General features: G+C 49.0%; 1 protein-coding gene across 1 annotated transcript; it reads right to left on the bottom strand.

The window, feature by feature from the left end:
- Positions 1-6,544: 6,544 nt before the first annotated feature.
- Positions 6,545-10,277, bottom strand: Mycn (MYCN proto-oncogene, bHLH transcription factor). Its single transcript, XM_042680799.1, has 2 exons — positions 9,465-10,277; positions 6,545-7,326 (listed from the first exon to the last, which is right to left on the bottom strand). The coding sequence occupies exons 1-2, from the start codon at positions 10,273-10,275 to the stop codon at positions 6,710-6,712; spliced, it is 1,428 nt and encodes a 475-aa protein (XP_042536733.1). The 5' UTR covers positions 10,276-10,277; the 3' UTR covers positions 6,545-6,709.
- Positions 10,278-23,898: the final 13,621 nt, after the last annotated feature.

Raw genomic sequence — 23,898 nt, 5'->3', positions numbered from 1 at the left:
CCCAGCCAGGAGAGCCTGTGCCCACAAGCAAGATGGCAGCCATAGTCAAAATGGCAGCCTCCGCAGCCAGCCAAAGATAGTGGAAGCTCCAGCTAGCTGCAGTAACAAATTGACAAGTGCATATTTATTACTAAGAAGAATTGCCAAGTGAGATAACACTACAGGAGAAATAACCTCCCAAAAGTGTGAAATGAATTGAATTCACGGCCATCCTGAAAGTTTACTGTTAAAGGCATCCAAGAAAACCTCCAAGTTCATTACTTTAATGAGACTATGAGGGAGGAGGGTTTGTGGTAGAAAAATGATTTCCTTTCCAAACAGATTACAAAGCATTAGTTCAGAGAATTCAAAAGAAGGACCAATTCAGGATGAGAAAGATTTCTTTTCAAACTCCAATGCAATTAAACCACTTACAATAGTAAACTCCTATCTGAACCCTGCTGTCCTTTCCAACAGAAGTGCAACTAACTCCAGCTCCAACAGTTTCAAATCTCAACTCTTGGTTTAAATTCCCTGTTCTTTGTGGCTTGGTGCCAAAGAAAAGTGGCTAGCCCAAACCAAGTAAAAACTCAAGGTGTTAGATGTCTGTAACCATATTCTGTTTTCATTTAAGTAACCAAATGAGGCATTGGGTGAATCATTGTTTTCTCTAGTTCCACATGAGACAACCTTGAGTACTTAGTTCATCTGCACAAATTGTGTCTCTTTTTATTGGGAATAATTATTAGACAAACATGGACCAATGCTTTGTTACCTGGGAAAACCCACTTAGAAATGAATCCTGAAGGCAAACAGAGAAACTTGTTCCTTATCCAAAAGCACTCTGGACAAGGCAATATTAATGAATGGGGCGATATTAATGGCAATAATTGATCATAAAAGAGCTGGGTGCCAGGTGGCTCCCTGGTGCACACCTGTCATCCTAGCTACTCAGGACTGATCAAAGCCAGCCCAGGGAGGAAGATTCTTACATCTTTACATGGCAGGGGGCAGAAGGGGGACAGGGACACAACGACTTAGTTCAAGCAGTAGAACACCAGCCTTGAGCAAAAAAATCAAGGGATAGTGCCTAGGCCCTGAGTTCATGCCCCAGTACAGGCACCAATAACAATAATAAAAACAATAACACAAATCTCACTGATATCTGGCTGAGATGAAACAGTTCCCCCTCAGGCTTCCACAGATGCCTGCTGAAAAACCTCAGGCCTTCTAGAATGCAGAAGAAAATGGAATCTGTGTTGCTTTTTCGGAGTGAGAGCCCTTGCAAATCTCCTATATGTAGTTCATGAAGCACAGGCTGCGTGTCCCCCAAATGTGTGTTGTCCCGGGGGTGGTCTGTGTGCTTTGACCATAAAAAGGCTCTGTTACTTCTCCTGGTCAAAGGTTTCAGGATGAATGTCTTGTAGCATGATACGTCAATATCGAAAGAGATCAGGTGTCCTTGGTCAGTGGCCTATGAAGAGATTTCCTTTACAAGTAAGGGAAACTAATAAACCATTGTCCAAGGCAGAGATGTCCTTCCCCACTCAGATTCCGAGGCTCCGTCTTAAACCAGGCTTCAATGCTCGCATTCATTTCTCTCCAAGGTATCCATTTTTTTTTTATTTTTTTATTTTTGGTTAGGTTCTGTAAGGCCTCTTTTGAGGAACAGAAATCTGAAATGTTCTTGTTAAGCTCACTCCTGTGACGTTGTGTTACTGGTAAATACTGGTTAAATGTTCTGGGCCTTACAAACATACTAAGGAACAGAAAGAAAGTCCGATCAACATCCAATCAGGTTATACAACAGTCTGAAGTGGCACCTGTATATTAGGTGATGCAGTCAGTCTGCTGCCTTCTTCCTGTCTAGCCCAGAGCTTGTGAGCTGAGGGTGGGAGTTGGATTCAAACCCAGGGACTCTTACCCCAGGTGGCACTCCATTGCTTCTCCTTGAAAAGAGACGTTGGTGAGGAATAGTTACCAGAAGAGAGGAAAAGGATGTGTTCAGAAAGGAGAATCCTGAGCTCTGAGTTCTGGGATCAGCCACCCTGCAGTGCCCAGCAAGTACTTCGCTCCTGGCACTGCCCAGGCTCACCTGTTCTGGCTTGTGCCCTTCTCTGTGGCTGGTCTGAATTCCACTCCCCTACTTCATGGTGCTCACTGCCATTATTTGCTTATTAGGTGTATTTGTATGATCACTTTCTCTCAGACTACAAACTACAAGATAGCAAGAATCTGGGGGCAGTTTATCTCTGTGGTTGTCTACCTAGCTAGAACTGTGTCTGATAAATAAATGTTTGTTGAGCAGGGAGAGAAAGAGAGAATGCCCACCAACAGACAGTCAACTGTCTTTCTGAAATGAGGGATGACTAACTTTTTGTTTTGCATTTTCCAGATTTAATGGGCACTAATTCTCTAAGCAACTTGTTAGGTTTTTTTTTAAAAAGATAGAGCCACAAGCCAGGTGCTGGTGGCTCATGTCTATAGTGCTAACAACTACTTAGGTGACTGAGATTTAAGGATTGTAGTTTAAAGTCAACTGTGGTAGGGAAGCCCATGAGACTCTTATTTTCATTTAAGCAACACACAGCCAGAAAAGGAACTGTGGCTCAAATGGTAGGGTGCCGTGAATGAAAAAGCTAAGGGACAGTGCCCAGGCCCTAAGTTCAAGCTTCCACACATAGCCACTGTATGAATGAATGAAACCCAAACTAGTAGTCCTAATTCACTTACCTATACTATGACCAGCTGATCTATAGTTCTGAAGGATACAAGAGTCTCAGATGTACAAAAGCTAGGTCACATCAGCAGTACCCACAGGGTAGGAGGTCTTATGACTACTGTCACTATAGGTACAAGTGTCTGAGTATCCTCAGCCTAGTGGGAGATCAGTGAACGCGGTGTGTGTGTGTGTGTGTGTGTGTGTGTGTGTGTGTGTGTGTGTGTGTGTGTGTGTGTGTGTGAGCTCCTCCAGTAGAGATCCTAGCTCAGTCATTGGACCCCTTCCCATTCAGTGTGTCATGCCTCCCTTCTCTGCCTTCTATTGGAGCCCCCAGCATAACTGCATAAAACTTCCCATAATGCCCAGTACTTCTTACAGGACAAAATACTGGACATTCCAATCCCAGTCATCCTAAGGGCAAGCCTCCAGTGTATTTCATCTTCACTTCCTCAGGGCCCTCAAAGTTCATCCCAGATGCTCATGAATGGACATGTTTTTCCATTTGTATTAGCCTGAGAGCTTGTGAACCTAGCCTAGAAGCAGACATGCTAGGACTGGGAATGTGCCTCCTGCCTCCCTTCTTCCTTCCTGTAGGCATCTGTTAAGACCTTGTCATCTGTCAGTCACTGTGCCAGGACCCGGAGCCATACCCTCCTCAAGGTAGGATATAGAAGACTAGGAATGCAGAAGAGAAGCTCTTCCATAGCCACAGGAGATCCACAGAGCTCAAACGGGAAGGAAGACGGGAAACAGTCCCCTCTGGAGTAGAAGGTTTCCAGGAGAGGTGACTGCCATTGCTGTTCAAGACTGACAAGAATTTCAATCAACAAAAGGAGATAACCCTAGAGGGGAATGTGGTAAAGTAGCTAGAGACAGAAAGAGCAAGGAGGAGCCATGGAGGTGGAGCTAGTGAGCCACTCCCAGTCTTCTTGCCAGGGAAGGTGAAAGGGTAAAAGGAGGAACTGGAGACTGTGGGAGCCTGTAGAAAACTATCTGGGTTGGTCCTGAGATACCAACACCTATCCTAGAATCTGTCCTTCATTCCAGGCACATCCCACCCTCTTTCTTGGAAATGAAGCAATTCATTTAAACTCTGACTGATTTATCTTAATAGGTATAGTTTCTCCCAAGGCTTAGGACTGCTTTTGGATTGCAGAGAGCTTTCTTTATATTGTTTGAAATGATTGTCTCTCTCTTCTGGAGAACTTTGTTACATGGCATGAAAAATATAAAGTGGTTAATAGTGAGAAACAAGAGATGATAAGAATTTAGAAGAAAAGCGGGAATAGTGCGATGTTAAGAAAGCACGAAGAAAGCACAGAATTTGGCTCTGAGCTTCTCAGCAGTCAAAGCAAACCCAGCATGGTAGAGATTGAAGTTTAATGGCCACATTTGTCCAAACAGTTCTCACTTTTTCCACTTATAAACAGTTCTATTTCACCTGACTCACTCAGGTAAACCCCTTCAGGGGGAACACAAATAGGGAAATTTGGGTGATCGAGCTAGGCTACAAGAGTAGCAGGTGCTGAATTAATTTGAAGTGTTCAGAAATTGAGTGATTTGGGGCTTTTAAAGGGCATAGATAGAAAATGGAAAAAAGTACCTTCAAATGGATTCATTATTTCCAAGACTGGAGATGCTGACAAATAGGGAAATTAAAAGGGCATTTTTACCTGAGTTCAACATGGTCAGACAGTGAAAAATAAGGATGTGCCAGGTGCTAGTAGTTCAGGCCTATAACCCTAGCTACTCAGGAAGCTGAGATCTGAAGATCACAGTTCAAAGCCAGCCCGGGCAAGGAAGTCTATGAAACACCAACAAAGCCAGAAGTACATGGATGGCTCAAATGAGTGCTAGCCTTGAGTAAAAAAGCTCAGGGACAGTGCCCAAGCCCTGAGTTCAAGTCCCAGGACCAGTAGTTAAAAAAACCCAAACCAAACAAAAAACACGATGTGACCAGCAACCTCACAGCTCTGTAACAAGAAATGGGGCAGCAAACCAGGACAAGGATCAATCAAGTTCATTGGCCACCTGCATTAAAGAACTGTCAAAGCACACTGGCACTCACATGGCCTAGGGCCTTTCATTTGTCTGACAGAATGGCCAGGTAGGCAAGACTGCCTCATCCCTGGGCCTCCATTTCTTCTGTAAAGGTGAAGTAAATAAACCCTTCCCCTTGAAGTAAAGAAAAACGTTGTTTCTAGTTGGGAGAAGCAGAGTGCCTCATAAGCAAGATTACTTAACTTCTCCCCCAAGCAATCTCAAACTTCCGAGCAGGTAGCTGGTTGTGCCTCTTACAAGCCATTGGTCCTAGTTGTGTCCTCCAGAACCTGCAGTTAATCCTGTTTCCTATGGCAACTCAAACACCATCCTGTGATAGGATGGGACTGCATCCCAGGCAGATTCCCACCTGAGTACCTCCTGTCAGGCTGCTCAATCAGATTGAGGTCCTTGAATGGAAGAACAACTCCCATCTTTGTCTTCTGCTCCAGTGCTTAAATAAGATTAGAACCTTGTGCTAGGGCCTTGAATGAGTTCTTAGAAATAATAGGCTCATGGGGCTGGGAAGGTGGCTCAGTGGTAGAGTGCTTACCTTGCATGCATGAGGCCCTGGGTTTGATTCCTCAGCACCACAGAAGCAGAAAAAGCCAGAAGTGGTGCTGTGGCTCAAGTGGTAGAGTGCTTGCCTTGAGCTGAAGAGCTCAGGGACAGCTCCCAGGCCTAGAGTTCAGGTCCCACAAACAAAAAAAAAACTATGCTTGCCATCCAAACTAAAAACTGCCAATGGAACAAATGGTACCTATGTCAAATTCAGGTATCTTACTATTCCATAAGGATTTCCATAAGGATTGAAATCTCTTTCTGCTTAAATGTTGACCTTCTACCAAAAGGCCAAGTTATTAAGGTGCTTGGCCACCATAGTTAATGCTACCATGTAGTTGGCTCTAGTTGGTATGTCTCCCCAAACCCAGTCCCTCTATCAAGTGGGGGGGCAGTGATCCCCTCCCCTAAATGTAAAGGCTGACTGTAGCAAAGATCTACGGAAAGACAGAGCTGATACCACTAAGGAAAACATTGAGCTGTATCATTGAACTGCTATTTATTTTCATAAACATGAGGTATTTCAAAGTGCTATAAGATGTAGCACTAAATATATACACTTTTTTGAAGAAATTAAAACACAGAACTTTCCATTTACCCAGTTCTATGCACCAAACATGACAAATACATTAACAGGAAGAAAACAGGCTAGGAAAAAAAAAAAAAGGCATATATATATAGTAAATTTCTTTACAAAAGTTTCTTAGTTCCAAAAGTGATAAAGTAATATCTACTCAAAACTTTCACAACTCATTTTCATACGAAAATATAAGTATCAAATTTAGTCATGTATCAGCATTATACTAAAGTATACAGGCAGTGTAAGAATTAGTACAGTACATAACAGAGATTAACAATATATTTGTATACAAACATGCTCCTCAAACATTGAGGTATTATTATAGTACTTAGGTGTGAACTTCCAGTCTAATAACGGCCGCAAAAGCCACCTCGCTTTTTACCCAAACTGATAGAAAAGGCGGGTAATGTCAATGGTATGTACAAAACTGTCCCCAGGGGCGTCAGCTGGCCTGCCCCTTGGTGGCATCTGCTGGAACTTAAGCACCATTGGAAAAAGAAGGAATGACGGTTTGTTTGGAAACTCAGAAACCAACCAGGTGACTTCCACAGCCCCAGAGGCTCCCGAGTGTCACAACGGGGCTGTCACAAAGTTGAGATGGAGGAAACCGTAAAGAGCCACCACTACCACCCCAAGTTCCGCCCCCCACCCCCCCACCCCCATCTTGAGGCTCTCCAGGATCTTCGCAGAATGACACACAGGTCCTGCCCCTAACCCAGATCCAAACAACGGGGACCCATTGGAAAGTAAACCAACATTCTTAATGTCAATACAATGTTTAAAAAAAAAATGTGCAAAGTGGCAGTGACTGTCCATTTGAGAAAGGCTTAGCAAGTCCGAGCGTGTTCGATTTTCTTTAGCAACTGCTGCTGTCGGGCCTGCAGCTTCTCCTTTTCCAGAAGCAGTTGCTGCTCCTCGGCCTGCAGCGCGCGCACGTACTCGGTGGCCTTCTTCAAGATGACCACCTTGGCGGCCTTCTCGTTCTTCACCAGCTCGGGCACGTGGTCCCTGAGCGTCAGGAAGCTGGACCGCAGGTCGTTGCGACGCTGGCGCTCCAGGATATTGTGGTTGCGGCGACGCTCGCTGTCCTCCGAGTCTGAATTTCGTGGGCTCAGGCTCTTGGCCTTCGTCGTGGGGACGACATTCTTGAGCGGCCTTGGGGACACCTCGCTCTTGATCTTCTTCTGGGGAGGAGCATCCTCGCTCTCCACGTAGGGAGATGGAGCCGCGTAGTTGTGCTGCTGGTGGATGGGGACGCAGCGCTTGAGGATGAGCTCGCTGGACTGCACGCGCCCTAGGCCCACGGCTGCGTTCTTGGGGCGCACGGTGATGGTGAACGTGGTGAGGGCCTTGTTGTTGCTGTTGGAGGAGGAGGAACGCCTCTTTTCCACGGTGACCACATCGATCTCTTCCTCCTCGTCTTCCTCTTCATCATCCTCGTCGTCTTTGGGGGGGAGGAAGATGAAGAGTTAACGGTTAGGAGAGACGCATTAAATGAAATGAGCATGCGTGCACATCCCTACACCATTTGTCTGCCCGGGTTTTCTAGAATAGGACCTGGCAGGGTTTTTGAATTCTAGATCTGTCAACATGTGGGCAGAATATATTTTATGTTTCTTTAAGTAGATCTTTTATATAGATAGATGGATAGACAGGTAGATAGATGAAATTGGGGCTAGAAAGAATCCTGGCTCTTGGGGAGAAGGTGCAAATCTCAGGGGGCACAAGGTTCTTAACTTTTCTCAGCTCTTCAATGGGGGTAATAGGAGGGTGCTTGCATTTAGCTGATACTACATAGACAGCCCAGAGCTGGGCCTCACAGACATTGCTCAGTAACGGGAACTTTTAACAGAATCAATCACTATAGTTATTCTGCTCTATGGGCTTCAGCACATTTCCACTTTCACACTTGAGAAGTCTTTTTTTTTTTTTTGGCCAAACGCAGAGCTAAGTCTGATCCCCCCCCCCCTTAAACAAAAGGAACAATTTAATTAACTCAGGAAGAAAAAAAAACTTTTCTTCCATGAACATGAGTTCCATACAGTAAGCAGTTTTTCTAAGCAAGATCAAATCTCAAAAACAAAGCCCTAATCCACAGTAGCCACACACACACACACACACACACACACACACACACACACACACACACACACACACACACACCCTCCACAGGAGCAACTTCTAAGCCACCAACAAGAGCAGTAACAAAAGGCGTGTAGTATCTTGTGTATGCCCCCCTCCCCACTACCATGCTAGGATAGAAAATTATTGTTTAAAATGCAAGCATGAAAATCAAAACACATCTTCTGCTTGATCTGCTGGGCACCGGAAAGCTGAACAATTGTGGGATTTGTTCTAAAGCTGAAATGTGAGGCTGTTCCAGTCTGGGTCCCTTTAAGCCAGTGTTTTGGTTTTCTGCCAAGAAGACAGCTGTTGGAAGGAAGTGCTTCCTCACCGAAAGCTGTCAAGGCACAGACATTAAAGGGGCAGAGCCATTTCCAACTGCAGGCTGATCACCAAGTTTCCTTCCAGGAGCCTCCCCTCCCCTAGGATCGGGCCTCAGCTCTGGAGTACATTTAAGCTTTCTATCTATCTGTATTGTGAACACAGCCTTTCAAGGTTGGGGATGGTGGGGGACCAGGGGTAGAGAGTTCAATTTTTCTGCAACCCATCCTTATCCTACAAATGCACGCACACAAGGCGACTTTTTAGGAGTCTTCCCCAGATCAGGGCGTCCCTCGGAAGGGCTGGGAAGTGTCCTGACCTCACCTTCAAGGGCACTGGGTCACAGAACACAAAATCCTCTAAGCAGGCCTGCAGTTCCCACTAGTAGACACCCCCCCCCCCACTCCATAGTCGATGCACACCGGAGGGAGGGGCCCCGAGACTGTACACAAACCTGTTACACTTGCTGAATGGAAGGAGGGGTGTCTTCAACCCCACCCCACAGCCTTCCAAATCCTTGTGCTGGCCAGACACATCGCCACCTGCTGGCCGTGCACCAGGAGCAAAAAAAAAATAAATAAAACACACCAGCCCACCACCCACGGAGGGGTGGGGGAGGGGGCTTGTGGTCTTTAGGAAAAAATTTTAAAAGAAGGGAACGGGGTGCTAGCCGCCGGGGCGGATTCTCTCTCACCTCTTCCTCTAAATAGGAGTTTGCACAAACCCTCGGTTCTGGTTTGCTTTGTTTTTTTCCCCCGAGCCTGTCTCTTTTCCACCCCAGTGCTAACAGGTTTGTGTCTGGTCGAAGGCAAACCTCTTACCGCTATCCTCCCCCCTCCCCAACCCCCTCCCTCCCCCCCCAGGGCAGGATGGGGTGCAGCCAGTGCGGGTTTAATCAAGGCTGGGGGGGGGGGGTGGACAGGCTAGCTGTGGGAAGGTCCTGTCCTACCCACCAGCCGCTGGCCGTCTCTGCCCCCCACCCTGGGAGAGCCGGGAGGAAACCGGACCTGTGTGCGGACCACCGGCATCGCGACTCCCAGGAGTCAAACCCCCAACGCTAACAAAAGGACGCAGCGCCCCCTCCCCGCCCCGCGCCCCCGTCCCCGGGACACGGCGCGATCCCACCCCGGGCTGTACCTGAGTCGCTCAGGGTGTCCTCTCCGGAGGTGCTCAGGGCCTTGTGGTCCCCAGCGCTGGCCGGGCGGCCGCCGGGGCGCGGAGGGGCGGCCACCGGGGCGGGGGCCGGAGCGGCCCCGGCTACCGCGGAGCTGGCCGCGGGGGCACCGGCCGGGGCGGCGGGCGCGGGCGGCGGCTCGCGCTTGGTCACCGGGAAGGGGAAGACCACCGCGGGGTCCACGCACTCGGCGGCAGGATGGGCGAGCTCGGCGGGCAGGGCGGCCCCGGCGCGGCCGGCTGCAGCCGGGCCGCCGTGCGCGCGGCCCGCGGGGCTGGGGGCGGCGGTGCCCGGGACGCCCGGCGCGCCCGGGGCGCCTGGGGCGGCGGCGGCGGCACCGGCCGGGGTCCCGCGGCCGTGCTGCAGCTTCTCGCTCACGGCGCGCTCCAGCTTCTCGCGGGCGGAGAAGCCGCTCCACATGCAGTCCTGGAGGATGACGGGGTTGGGGGTGAGACCCCCCAGCCCGCCCAGGCCGAACGCGTCCTCCTCGGCCGAGCTGCCCCACAGATCGACCTCCGACAGCATCATCATCTCGTTGGCCCAGTTCGAGGGCTCCGGGCTGGGCTCGGGGAAGGCGCGGCTGGGCGACAGCGGGGGCGTGGGCAGCAGCTCGAACTTCTTCCAGATGTCCTCGCCCGGGGGGGTCGAGTCCGGGACCCCGAAGTAGAAGTCATCTTCATCCGGGTAGAAGCAGGGCTGCAGGGAGTCGAACTCGAGGTCGGGGTTCTTGCAGATCATCCCGGGCATGGCGGACGCGGCGGCGCCCCTCGGCATCGGCTCGCCCCCCGGCCGGCGACTGGACGCGGCGCTCCGCTCCGCTCTTTTTGAATACCGGGGGGTGGGGTTGTATGTATGGGGAGGGGGGGTGTTTCCTTCCCGTGGGGGGGCGCAGAGGGCGGGGACCCGAGCCAACCTCCAACGCTGCAGACGAGACAGACACACCGGGAGAGAATGGGTGAGCAGCAGCCGACGGGAGGGACGGGCGCTGCGCGCGCCCCTTCTAACCCCGTCCCCAATCTTTCCAGCCACCACCTCCTCCCACCCCCCGCTCCCCCCCACACACACCCTGCGCCCCTCGCTACACACACACACACACACACACACACACACACACACACACACCCTGCGCCCCTCCCCGCCTCTCCTCAGTCCGGGAGCTCCCCGAGAGGTGGAGAAGTTCAGCCCCGCGGCTCCTCCACCCTTTGTGTACACAATCGGTTCCCCGGGCAGATGCAGGGGGGCTGGCACAGCCCGGCAACTTTGGGAACTGCCGTTTCCTTCACCCCATCCCACCACCGCCCCCCCTACACACACACACACACACACAACACACACACACCAGCCCTGCGTCGGGGAGGGTGGGCTCCCCAGTTCGCAGACAGCTCCCCCCCTCCCCCCTCCAGCGCCAGGAGAACCAGGGGCGCAAAGCCGGTCCTCGAGTCAACCGTGGATCCCACCCCGCCCGGCTTACGGGACACGGGGTTCGGGAGCTCCACTCCCGAGCTCCCTTTTGTACCAGTGCCTCCTCGGCATGTGCACACGCGAACGGGGCGAGGAAACTTTGCAAATGCCAAGAACCCTTTGCCCCACACGGAGGGCGGGGGTGGGGGGGCCTGGCGACGCCTGGCACCCGAATCGACGCGCCCCCCACCCCACCCCACCCCACGGGAACAAATAAAGGCTCCCTGGCATTTCCCCCGCCGCCGGGATCCTACTCCTGCCAAGGACTCGTGCTGGATCCGCTCGCCGCCACCCCCTTTTCTGCACCAACGACCACCGCGGCCAGGGATGGAGGCTGCGCCCTCCAGAGAATGAAGCCGGGGCGCCGGCGGGGAAAGAACCGCGGCTCCGCCGAGCTCCAGAGGCCGTGACCCAGATCAACACCGCGGCCGAATCCCCTTTCCTCCTTCTGGGAGCCCACCCACCCACTCCTTGAAAAGCAGCACCCCGCGATGCGTGGGGACGCCTCCCGGCTCCGCATCAGCGCGAGCAGACATGAAATACTCTAGGGCAGGGTGAATTGCTTTGGCGCCGGAGCCATTCCTCTCCTTTGGCAAAGGCTGTTAGATTAAATATATATGTACAAGAAGGTGGATCTCTTCCAGCCGGGGTGCCTCCGGGACTAAACGGGCTTTTCAGGGAAAACCCCGAGATGGGTTTCGGTGGTTGTTGTTTGTTTCGGAAACAGAAGCAGTCCCCCGGGCATATTCGGGCACCCGGTGCGCCAGCCGCGCGATCGCGTCCAGGGCGGCGCTCGCCGCTCCCGGCGCTGCCTGGAAGCCCGGCTCCTTACCTCCCGCACACTGCCCCGGGGATCCGAAGGCGACGCGGCGCTGGGGTCTCCGGGTGGGCCGAGGGGGGGCGGGGGCGCAAGGGCAGCAGCTGCAGTCGGGGCGCGCTTGCGCCTGGCTAGCGTTTCGCTCGGCTCCAACCCAGTTCCCAGGAGCCCCCAGCACCCACCCAGCGCGTCCAGACAGATGACTGTCACTGACTGCGCTTTGAAGCTCGGGGGATATTATTAACTGAAAAATCTGACACACCCGGGGGGCGGGGAGAGAAGGGGGCTGTGGCTGCAGACCAGGGGGCGGGAGGAAGGGAAGAGCTCCCCGCTTTGCCCCGCCCTCTTCATCTCCATAAAAATCAGGGGAGGCGCCAAGGCTTTCGCGCCAAAAGCCACTTGCTTTTCTTTTTTCCTCTCTTTTTTTTTCCTTTTGAGCTGGGGAGCCGCGAGTGCCACCCCCTCCTCGTCCGCCCTTTCCCCCCCTCCCCAAGTTTGCACCCGGTGCACTCAGGAACCAGCTGGATCCGAGCTGGGCATGCTGCACCCGCTCGGGCTGAGCTTTTTCTTTATTTCTTCTTCTTTTCCTGGACTGCGTGTTGTGCTCGGGAAGGGGAAACTGAGATTTCCCACCCGGTCTGCGCGAGGCCAGACCTGAGCACAGACTGCCACAGGGTGGTTCGTGGTGATCGCGAAGAAAAGCTGGCGAGGGTGCGAAGCGTAGCGAGGGAGACGGCGCGCCCAGGTCCCCTCCCCTCCCCCTAGTTCCAAATGGGAAGGAGAGGGGTACCCCCCCCCCCCCCGCCTCGCTTTGCTGGAAAATAAACAAGTGCCGGACTCCCAGGGTGGCGCCGGGGTGGTTTTCTTTCGGCCGAAGGCGACACCTCGCGGAGACCGAGCAGAAAGCGGAGCCCGAGTCGAGGCCACCCCGCAGCTCCTGCGCCAAAGCGACATTGCCAGCCGGCGGGGACCTACGGACACACGCGTCCCCCCCCCCCCCCCACCGCGCCACGGGGGCCGCCGTCCAGCCAGCTTTCTGGGGGAGGTGAGGGACCGTCGGACCCGGGGTGTGGCTCGCGCCTGGCAGGCAGACCTCGGTTCCAAAGGCTGGAATCCAAACTGCTGGGGACGAAAATGGAGCATGGTCGTCATCCCTTGGCCTCATTGTGCCTCAGTTTCCCCCTTGGGAGATTGACGGCTTGTCTTAACTGGGTTATTTCAAGAAGTATGTTACAAAGATGCATTGCACATGGACTGCCCTAAAAATAAGCGTGTCTGCTATTATTAACTTATTACCCGAACAGGACAGAAGCTTCCCTTTGGGGCCATGTTGGTCTCTTCTACCCACCACCATCAAATCTCCACTCTAGATGAGTTCTCTCTCTCTGTCTCTCTGTCTCTCTCTCTTTCTTCGCTAATGATGGGTTTAATACCATGGCTCCTCTCAAACTGCCCAGGGGAGATCTTGGTGTGGGGCTTTGCCCCATCAACCACGTACACAGTGAGATGCGTTTTTGTCCTGGGAAACATGCCGGGACTCGTTTAGAGAAGGGGACCTGGCACACCTCCCCCAGAGGTTCGCCCCGGCTTCTGGACGAGGTTGGGGATGCCCGTGGTCTGGGGCCATCCATAAATTGCTCTGTATTAGCATTTGTGAAAGTCTTTCCACCCCCACCCCCACCCCCTATAGTTGGCAGATCCCCTGGGTTCTAGGAAGAAGCCCTTGAATAAGCTAGCTGCCTTTCCAAGCCCCCTTAGTATCATTCCTTCACATATGCAAAAAACATCACCTTTGCAAAAGAGCCTTTAGCACCCCTATTTCTACTCTTCCTCTCTGCTGAAGCTCCGGAGACCTGGGCTCTGTGGGCTCCCGGTTTTCTCACCCTGTTTCCTGGCTCTTCCTGCCCAGCATTTGCCTCCAGGTGTGGTTATTAATGTGAACTCCCCCACCCTCCCGGGATGAATTTCCCCAAGAAGGATGCAGCCTAGTGCAGTGCCCGTGGATGGTAGACCTCACCAAAAGAGACATACTTGCAGCTAGGTCTGCCACCATAGTTTCTGTTAGGAACAGATGGAGAGGGTGCCTTCAGAACTACCTTCAGACCTTCTGCAGCCATCTCAGAAAAGCCATTGCCGGCATGGCACCTGGGCTCACACCTGGAGTCCTGGCTACTCAGGAAGCTGGGATCTGAGGATCATGGCCTGGGCAGGAAAGGTCTATGAGACTCTTATCTCCAATTAACCAGCATAAAGCCAGAAGTGGAGCTATGGCTCAAGTGGTAGAGCCTCAGCGTTGAGCAATGGAGCTCGGGGACAGGGCCCAGGTCCTGAGTTCAAGCCTCAGATCTAGCACACATAAATGCCATGCTATTACAAGCTGCCTGACTTGTCTTCCTTCTAATATTGTAGGCAAGATGGGCATAGTTTAGCAGAAAAAGAAGAGAGAGGAAGACAGGTACCTGGTTATTCTACATGCCTCTGAGCAAATAATTTTCCCTTCCTGGACTCCAATCTCTAATCTCCTGCTTTTAATGCAAGCCAGTAATTACTGACAAGTCTGAATCTGAAGGTTAGCAGAATGATAAAAATTCAGCAAATATTTATTGGCACCTTTATTCACAAGTGGAAATATATGACTATGCATGGGGAAAATTGTCTAATACCCGTCCTTAATCTGCTTGTGGGCAAGTCTGACAGGTCCTCTTACCATGCCGAATCTCTCTCAGACCCTGTAAACACACAACACACACACACACACACACACACACACACACACAGTCACACACAATGTCTCAAAGCATGAGAAGGGTCCAATGACTGAAGTTTATATAGCATCCTAAACTACAGAAAGGAATAGAGAAAGGCTTGAGGTTCTGGGGGGACCTAAGGGTGGTCAAGGGGAGGAACAGTTGTCTCTCAAGTAATAAACCTGTCTGGAGGCAGCCCCCACCCCAGAAGATTAGGTGAGAGTCTGCCTGGGTGTAGTGTCACTGAATTAATCTCTTTTGCGGGGGGGAGGGGGGTTGGTAAGATTCCTGCAGATAAGTCCTTGTTGGAGACTCCTTTAGGCAGATAAGAGGATCCCCAAAGTGGCTGACAACATTTACTCTTGCCAAATTGCCCTCTAAGTCATTAGCACACCAAAATAGGTAATGAATTCACCAAAATGAATAGGTAAGTTTCCAAACAGGAAATGTAAATGGTCAACAGCTGTGAAAAGATGCTCATGGTCAGCTGTAATCAAGGCAATACAAATTGAATTATAGAGAGATTAATAACTCAAATCTAGAAGACTGTTGTGTTGGCAAGTCTAGGGCGTGAGGGATTGGGTCTTCTCACGCACGATTGGTGGAGCAACTCCAAGAGTACAAGCCGTTAAGTCTCAAGAATCCACCCAAGAAGGAACCTCAAACAAAGCTGTGGAGAACACACTTGTAATCTCAGCTCTCCGGAGGCGGAGACAGGAAGATCCTGAGTTCCTGGTAAGCCTGACCCATCTAGCACATTCCAAGCCATTGAAGACAAGGAGGAGGAGGGAGAGGAGGAAGGAGAATGAAAGAGGAGGAAGAAGAGAAGGGGAAGAAAGAGAAGAAGAAATATAAATAAGAATACGTGTTATAATGTTCCCAATAACAAAACCATGAGCAATCGAAATGTCTACCAATAGGATCGTGTGATTGTGTGAACAGATGGTCGCATGTTATGCAGACACACTGAGCAGGTCTGCTAGGTATCCTCACGGGGGGGGGGGGGGGGGGGGGGCGGGAGAGGGGGGACCGCCAGGCTATGGTTCACAGGGAAGTGATTCACTTTTTTAAAATGTTTAGGATTTTTTTTTTTGAGAGGCTGTCAGGAATTGAACCCAGGGCCTCATGCATACTTAGCAAGTGTACCACCACTGAGCTGCACGCCAATTCAGGTTAAGTGTTTGAAATATATTTTCTGTTTCTAGCTTTCCCCTTTTTAGAACTGGCTTATGCTAACAAGTTCATAGTAAGGGGTTTCATCGTGACATTTCCACACATGTAGATAATCTACCTTGATCATAGTCACCCTATTACTCTCTCTTATTTTTCCTCCAAACTTCTCCCCCCAACCCTTCTAATCTATCTATTTATTTGTTTATAGTCTTTAAGACAAAGTTTCATTTCATGCTCCAGGTATAGTGCCCAACTCTTTCTTCTTCTTCGTCCTCCTCCTCCTCTCTTCCTCTACTTCTTCATCTTCTTCTTCTTTTGGTGTTGCTGGGAATCAAAGATAGGACTTTGCATATGTTAAGCAGGACTTCTTCCATTGAGCTATAGCCCCAACCATTTAGCAAAGTCGTCTTCTGTTGTTGTTGTTGTTGTGAGGGGGGGAGGGGACTGAGGGTCTAAACTCAGCGCCTAGGGCGTGCTAGCCTACTGTGCTATCTTTGAACTACATTTTCAGCCCTGCTTTTTTTTTTTTTGTCAGTCGTGGGGCTTGAACTCTGGGCCTGGGAGCTGTCCCTCGGCTCTTCAGCTCAAGGTAAGCACTCTACCACTTGAGCTACAGCCCCAGTTCTGATTTTCTGGTGGTTTATTGGAGATAAGAGTTTCACAGACTTTCCTTCCCTGGGCTGGCTTTAAACCGCGATCCTCAGATCTCAGCCTCCTGAGTAGCTAGGATTACAAGTGTGAGCTACCGGCACCCGGCATTCAACCCTGCTTTTTTAATTTTTCCAATTCTCCAAAGGTTTGTTGGGACTTACACCATGGTAAGCCAAGGAATAGAATAGTATGTAGTGACTGAAAATGTACATGCCAGATATATAGGGACTAATTTAAGAAATGTCCATGGCTGGGAGGGACAATAAGTAAGGTATAGATTAATGTACTTGGCATTTATTTGCATTTTGCTATATCTACTTGGAGAGGAAAAATGGACCAAGTTAGTACAGTGGTTTTCTTTCAAGAGTAGAATCAGACCAGTTGAGAGAGAAACTTTTCTCTTGAAGTAAGTTTTTTTTCCAAATAAGATTATGAGTGAATTAATTTTTTGCTTTAGTTTATTATTATTGTTGTTGTTATTGTTGCTCTCACAAGGTTAATCATTTGGGACAAGTAAAAGACCTCTTTGAAGTGTAAAGTAGCCCCCCACACTTCCCTTTTCTGTCCCAGGTGAATTGTTATTCTTTCTGACCATCTGGTGCTGATCTGTGTCACCTGAGATGCAGTCTGAAGAGGCCAGGTTTAGTTCAGATTACAACCACATAAACTGAAAACCTGTTAAGGTATACGACGTTAGATATATCTAAAATGGGACTTTTTTTTTTTTTTTTTGATATCCGAGGTTGGAAGAAAATGAGAGGTCCCCTACGGAGAGAAGTTGAGGGGTGTGAAGTTTTATTAGTACTGATCTAATTAAGCGCCCATGGCGCTTTGGCCTGCTGAGTGGCTTGCCAGAAAGATGCACCACGTCTCTGTGACCTCCTGCCTGCTTATCTCATCCCCAAAAGTAGAGAGACTTTCTCTAAATTCCCCTTATCTGCTATGACACAGAATCAAAAGAATTCAATTGTTCCAGATCCCTCCTTGGGAACCTCTTGTGAGACCAATCACATCACAGAAAGGTTAACATTACAGCAGAGTACCACCTGTTCTTAGGCCAATTCATCCTCTCCCTCAACTCGTTTACTCTCCTTCCCTCTCCTTTCACTCCTCTCTTTCTCCTTCTCTCTCCCTCCCTCTCTCCTTTCCTTCTTAATTAGTACTGGGGCTTGAATTCAGAGTCTTAGTTTTTTTCTGCTTAAGGTTGGAGCTCCACCATTTGAGACACACCTCCACTTGTGGCTCTTTGTTGGTTAATTGGAGATAAGAGTCTGTGAATGTCGATCTTTTGAAAGTAGACCTTCAGATCTGAGCCTTCTGAGTAGCTGGGATTACAGGTGTGATCTACAAACTCTGGGACACCAGCCAGCTCTCAGTTTGGCTTTCCTTTTTCTCACTATTCCTGCTTGCAAGTGATAAACACGTATTCTTCTTTCTCTCCTTGACCACTTTTGCTGTTGATTGGGTTGATTTAATGTCAGTTTCTTTCATAGACCCAATTCATCCAGCCTTCAGAGGTGAAGGGAAACGCAAACTGATTTAAAAACAAAAACAAAACACACAATAAACTACCTACACATAATGCAACAGTTTTATTTATTGACTTAAAAAAATGGGAGAGTATGAGAGTATTGGTGGACCTTGTTTTTGCCCCTCAGATTGCTTCTGTCCTGGAGGAGGGAACTCTTTCTCCTCCCCCCACCCCCACTTCTCCCAGCCCAAAACATGGCCGCTTAGGGAAGAGGGCTGAGATAAAAAGTGTTTACAGGAAGGATCTCTATGGATTGATGGTAATATTGTTGCTGTGGATGTTGGGAATTCCATTTCTCTCATTTACCTTAAGCTAAAAGACAGGATAGGAGAGACAGTAACAGAAGGGAGCTGTGGGAGAGGGGAGGGGGGGGGAGTTCGGGGAACAGGGTATGTGGCGGTGGAGAGGGCCATAGGTGTCCCCTTTGGCAGGGTGCTAGAACACCTTGTAGGGCTTCACAGACTTCAGACTGCAATTGCGCAGGCCCTTTAGGAGAACCAGAATCTTCTCCATGTAGGCTTTTTTTTTCAGGAACTAATTTCCCAGCCAAAGAGGGACACTCTGCATTTGTGTCCTGATCCCTAGAGAAGTTTCCAGAGCTGAACCCACCCTTTGCCTTTTGCTAATTTCATTTTCCTTCTAAGCTGGAAACACCCCCTCCTCCAGCCCCACGGATGACCCCGGACTACCGAGATATGACTGGAATTGCTAGGCCCAATCTGCCTGAGGCCCACTCCGTTTCCTCCAGTTTAGATAATGATCGCTGATAAATGTCAGAGATTCAATCTGTTCATTTGCAGAAACTGCCACTTCAGGCCTAGTAAAATTTTTTCCCTTTCTTCTCAGCTAATCCAAATTCTTTCCTCAAAGCTCAGCTGGAAACTCTGCTGAGAGGAATCCTAACCTCCCTTCCCCCAACCTCTCTTTTCTTCACCAAATCTTAATCCTGGGCTTCCTGCTGCCAGCTGTGTCATCTGCCTCGGTCCTTTCTCGAGTTCTTGTGCGCGCCCGGTGGCTCTCCTAGCAAGGCAGCAGACGCTGAGCCCAGAGCTTGAGCCCATCTTGCCTTTGTGTTGCCCACCAGCTCTGGGATCAAGGACCATTTAGAGAGCCATCGAGGGGTTGGAAGTATGGCTCCATGGTAGAGCACCAGCCAGTGAGCAAAGTTCGAGTCCTAGAACAACAACAAATAGAGCCTTCAAGAGCTTCGATTTTGACATCTTTATTGTTTTCACTGCTGAAGATGGAGCTCAGAACAGTGTCTATACTAGGCAAGACTTCTACTACTGAGCCACACCCCCCCAGCACCAATTTCTTCATCTGTGTGTGTGTGTGTGTGTGTGTGTGTGTGTGTGTGTGTGTGTGTGTGTGTGTATGTGTGTGCCTGTACTAGGCTTGAACTCAGGCAATGCCCTTTTTTGCTCAAGGCTGGCACCCTCCCATTTGAGCCACAGCCCTACTTAAGGATTTTTGGTGGTTAACTGAAGATAAGAGTCTCATGGACTTTCCTGTCCGGGCTGGGTTTGAACTGCAAACCTTGGATCTCAGCCTCCCAAGTAGCTAGGCTTACAGGCAGGAACTACAGGGCTCCTTACCTTTACATTAGTATCTTGTAAGGATTAAATGAGGCCGCTTGGGGCAAAGTGCCTGGATTTATACTGGTTATCCCCAAAAGCTGGTTCCCTCTCCCCTCCAGCAAGGATTCCTTTCCCCCAGGAATTCTGTGAATTCCACACTAGCCAATCTCAGCCCTTGGTTCCAAGTTGACCTTTTGAGGTGGTGGTGTTTTAAGGATGTTGGTTAATAATTCTTTCTCCAAGTCTCCGTCTTCAGTCTCAGCCCTTCAGTCTTAGCTTTTCAAAGACTTAAGGAACTTCAGACTTGAAGGTGTCAGAGGGTAATCACAAAGGAGAATCTAGGTGGATTGGACCAGAGTTCTTCCAGCCTCATTGGAGAATCTTAGGGATCCTTTCATGTCTCTTGGCTTCAGTTTCCTGGTTTCTGAGTGGAAGATGATGATGGCTGAGGCCCAGTGGGTTTACATTCAGAAGGGAAATAAAACGGGTTGTATGATCCCAAGTAAATACATTTCCATCCGCCTCAGTTTTCCCATCTGCAAATAGGGCCACCACCACCTGTGTGTACATGCCAGTCCTGGGACTTGAACTCAGGGCCTGGGCACTAACTCTGAGCTTTTTGCTCAAAGCTAGTTCTCTACACACTTGAGTCATAGCTCTATTGCTGGCTTTTTGATAGTTAAATGGAGATAAGAGTCTCATAAACTTCTCTGCTCAGGCTGGCTTTGAATGGCCATGCCTCAGATCTCAACCTCCAGAGAAGCTAGGATTACAGGCCACTGGCACCCAGCAAACACCGCCTTTTTAATGCAGCATAAGCAATTCACAATCAAGATGAGGCCAGGTCCATTACTCTGCTATGAACTCCAAGACACTATGAAGGCTATAAGGGCTTTGCTCTTGGTGGGCAGAGAGAGCTTGAGGGATGCTCAAACCTCCACCTGGAAACAGCACACAGGGCAGCAGTTTCTTCCTGAATCCTCTCATGAGGCTTCTGATGGGCATTAGTTCCTAGGAAGTACCAGCAAATCCAAAACCCTGACATAGGGACAGATGGCATTCTTAGCCCAAAAGAGGACAACAATTTGAAGTTAAAATCAAGAAAAATGTGAGCTTGCAAATGCTAAGGAAGCCTTTCAGTGTGGAGGCCTGAGGTTTCCTGAGGCTTGTTCAGGAAGACTCTGGTTGACCGGTGTTCACAGAGTCTAAAGACACCTCCTTCTGACCCTTTGGATCTCAAGCTCTCATATCTACCCAGAGTGGTTGAGTAGATGCTGACAATCACATAATGTTATTCTTTATAGCTGTGTAGGGAGTGTCATGTAAGGCGCTTTAGACAACAATTTCTCTCTCTCCTCTCTCCGTCTCTGTCTCTCTGTCTCTGTCTCTGTCTGTCTGTCTGTCTGCCTCTCTCTCTCTCACACACACACACACACACACACACTCTTTCTTTTCTCTTTTCCTCTCCCCCTTCTCTCTTTCATTTGTGCTGGTTGTGGGGCTTGAACTCAGAGTCTCCCAGTCTTGCTTAGTTCTTTCTGCTCAAGGCTAGTTCTCTACACCTGAGCCACACCTCCATCTCTGGCTCTGAGAGATAAGGTTCTCTCCAATTTGTCTGACTGGAATGGCTTGGAACTTTGACCCTCAGATCTTAGCCTACTGAGTAGGTAGGATTACAGATGTGAGCCCCCAGTACCCAGCTCACCTGCTGAGGTTTTCACAGTGATGATGGGTGGCCCACTCTTTGCAGAATAACAACCCATGCCCACAGGGAGAGATAAATGACAAGCAACTTGTACTCAGAGAGGCCAACTTCAGTATGACAAAATCCATTCCTGCTCGTTTAGAATCCCCTAATTGTTTTATCCAGATTATTTCCCCGCCTGCTGCCTGATCTCTGCCATATTTGAGGGACGAAATGGTCAGCTACTAAATTGAATGTTTTCCCCCAGTTTTTAATCCAACTGCTTAAACTTGTGGACTCCAAGGAAAGTGTCACATTTCACTGACTTCCTTGGAAGAGCCAGCCACAGATTTGTAATCTCAGCTACTCAGGAGGCTGAGATGGGAGGATCACCACAGCTAGACACCAGTTCCTTAAAAGTATTGGAATGACGTAGTGTTGACTGGAGAGGGCTGAAGCTCACATCCTTCATTCAGTGCTAGGTTGAGAAGGAAGTGACAAGTGACAAACGTGATGTACAGTTGTATAGTAGGGGTCATTTTCTTTTTTGTGGTGCTGGGGTCAAACCATGCAAGACAAGTAAGTGCTCCTTACTTGTCTTGTAAGTAAGTGCTCGCAAGAGTGCCACCTAGGGCCCCTCGAATCCATTATTTAAAGGAATGACATCACCTCTGCTTGCATGTACACATCTAGAAGGTAACACACAAAACCAGCAGAATTGGGCTGGGAAGGTGGCTCAGTGGTGAGTGCTTGCCCTGCATGCATGAGGCCCTGGGTTCGATTCCTCAGCGCCACATAAGCAGAAAAAGCCTGAAGTGGCACTGTGGCTCAAGTGGTAGAGTGCTAGTCTTGAGCTGAAGAGCTGAGGGACAGTGCCCAGACCCAGAGTTCAGGCCCCACGACCGACAAAAATACAAACAAAAAAACAAAACATAAAACAGCAGGATTGCTGAGCCTGCGATTCAGACCAGGGAGTGATGGTCAGAGGATTTTCACTTGTTCTTCTATTGCTTGAATTTCAGGTACTGGGGTATGAACTAAAGCCCTTACATTTTCTTTTTTTTTTTTTTTTGGTTGGTCGTAGGGCTTGAACTCTGGGCTTGGACGCTCAAGGCACGCACTCTACCGCTTGAGCCACAGTGCCACTTCTGCTTTTCTAGTGGTTTATTGGAGATAAAAGTCTCATGGACTTTCTTGCCCGGGCTGGCTTTGAACCTCGATCCTCAGATCTCAGCCTCTTGAATAGCTAGGATTACAGGCGTGAGCCACCAGCGCCCAGCTGGCCCTTACATTTTCCAGGCAAGTGCTCTACCACTTGAAAAAAAACAGCCCTTTTTTACTGTAATTATTTTTTCAAGTAGAATCTCTTGTTTTTTGCTAGGAGCCAGTCTCAGATTACAATTCTACCTGTAGCTTCCTGAATACATGGGATGGATGACAGGACAGGTATGTACCAACGCTGGCTGATTGATTGAAGTGGAATCTTCATCACTCTTTGTCAGAACTGCCCTGGAACTGAGATTCTCTGGATCTCTTCCCCCTGAATAACTGGGCTTACAGGTATGAGCCACTTCACCCACTTCTGGGTATTTGTTTTTTAAATTGACAATTTTAAAGAACATCAGCATACACTCCAAACATATGGCTTTGAAATCTATCTGAATAGCTTATATATGTCTGCTCTTACTGTTTAACTTTTAAAATACATTGACAGAACATTTTCTCTGTTTAAAATTGGAATCGACAATCCGAATTACTCCATTTTTTTTGGTATATCTGCTATATTTCAGGTAGAATATGGACATTTTCTCACTAATCCATACTCCAACTATGTAAGATTCATTATTTGTGTACCCAGGACCACAGGGTTAATAAATGCCACAGCTAGAATTCAAGCCTAGGACCATTTGGCATTTGTTTAGAAATGTACCTGTCTTCAGATCTCAGATGATGCTTTTAGGATTTCATTAAGCCATCAGAGCACCGGTAGCTTATCCCTGAAATTCTAGCTACTTAGGAGGCTGAGCTCTAAGGATCATGGTTCAAAGCTAGCCCAGGAAAGAAAGTCCTTGATACTCTTATTAACAGTTAACCAACAAAAAAGCAATGTAGAGCTGTGGATCAAGTGGCAAAATGCCAGCCTTAAGTGAAAAAGCTTGAAGCCTAGGCCCTGAGATCGAGTTCCAGTACCAGCACACACACACACACACACACACACACACACACACACACACACAATTGCATACATACATAATTGCATTAACGATCATGTATTAAAATCTATTTTTATTCATATCTATTTGCACATGCAATTTTATTTTATTTTTATTATCCTTAAGTAGTTGTACAAAGGGGCTTCAATTCAACCCATCAATTTATGCATACAATGCATCTTGATTAGTGATCAAGATCATTCTTCCCCCATCTATCCCAACCCTATTCATCCTCTCAAGTTACCTGGTTCCATTTTCACATAGGTACATTGAATATTATGACTGTATTTGTCCATCCTTCCTCTCTCCCTACATCTGCTCCCCACAAGCCCCATCTCTCCTTAGACAAAATATGGTTCAGCTTCCTAGTATTCATTTGATTAAACTGTCATTTGTTCAAAAGAGTCACACCATTGGATCCATCCATCCAAATAAGCCAGGCTTCAGTAAGATCTTAGTGCAGTTTCAGTGTGTACAAATAACTTCTGGGTGAGGCCACAGCAATTAGACCTCCCGTTAGGACGAAGGTTTCCAAAACCTTGG

The sequence above is a fragment of the Dipodomys spectabilis genome, unplaced genomic scaffold (assembly GCF_019054845.1).
Source record: "Dipodomys spectabilis isolate Male_0828 unplaced genomic scaffold, ASM1905484v1 ptg000066l, whole genome shotgun sequence".
Lineage (NCBI taxonomy): Eukaryota > Metazoa > Chordata > Mammalia > Rodentia > Heteromyidae > Dipodomys > Dipodomys spectabilis.
The sequence above is the reverse complement of the archived record's forward strand: the minus strand, read 5'-3'. Positions and strand labels throughout refer to the sequence as shown.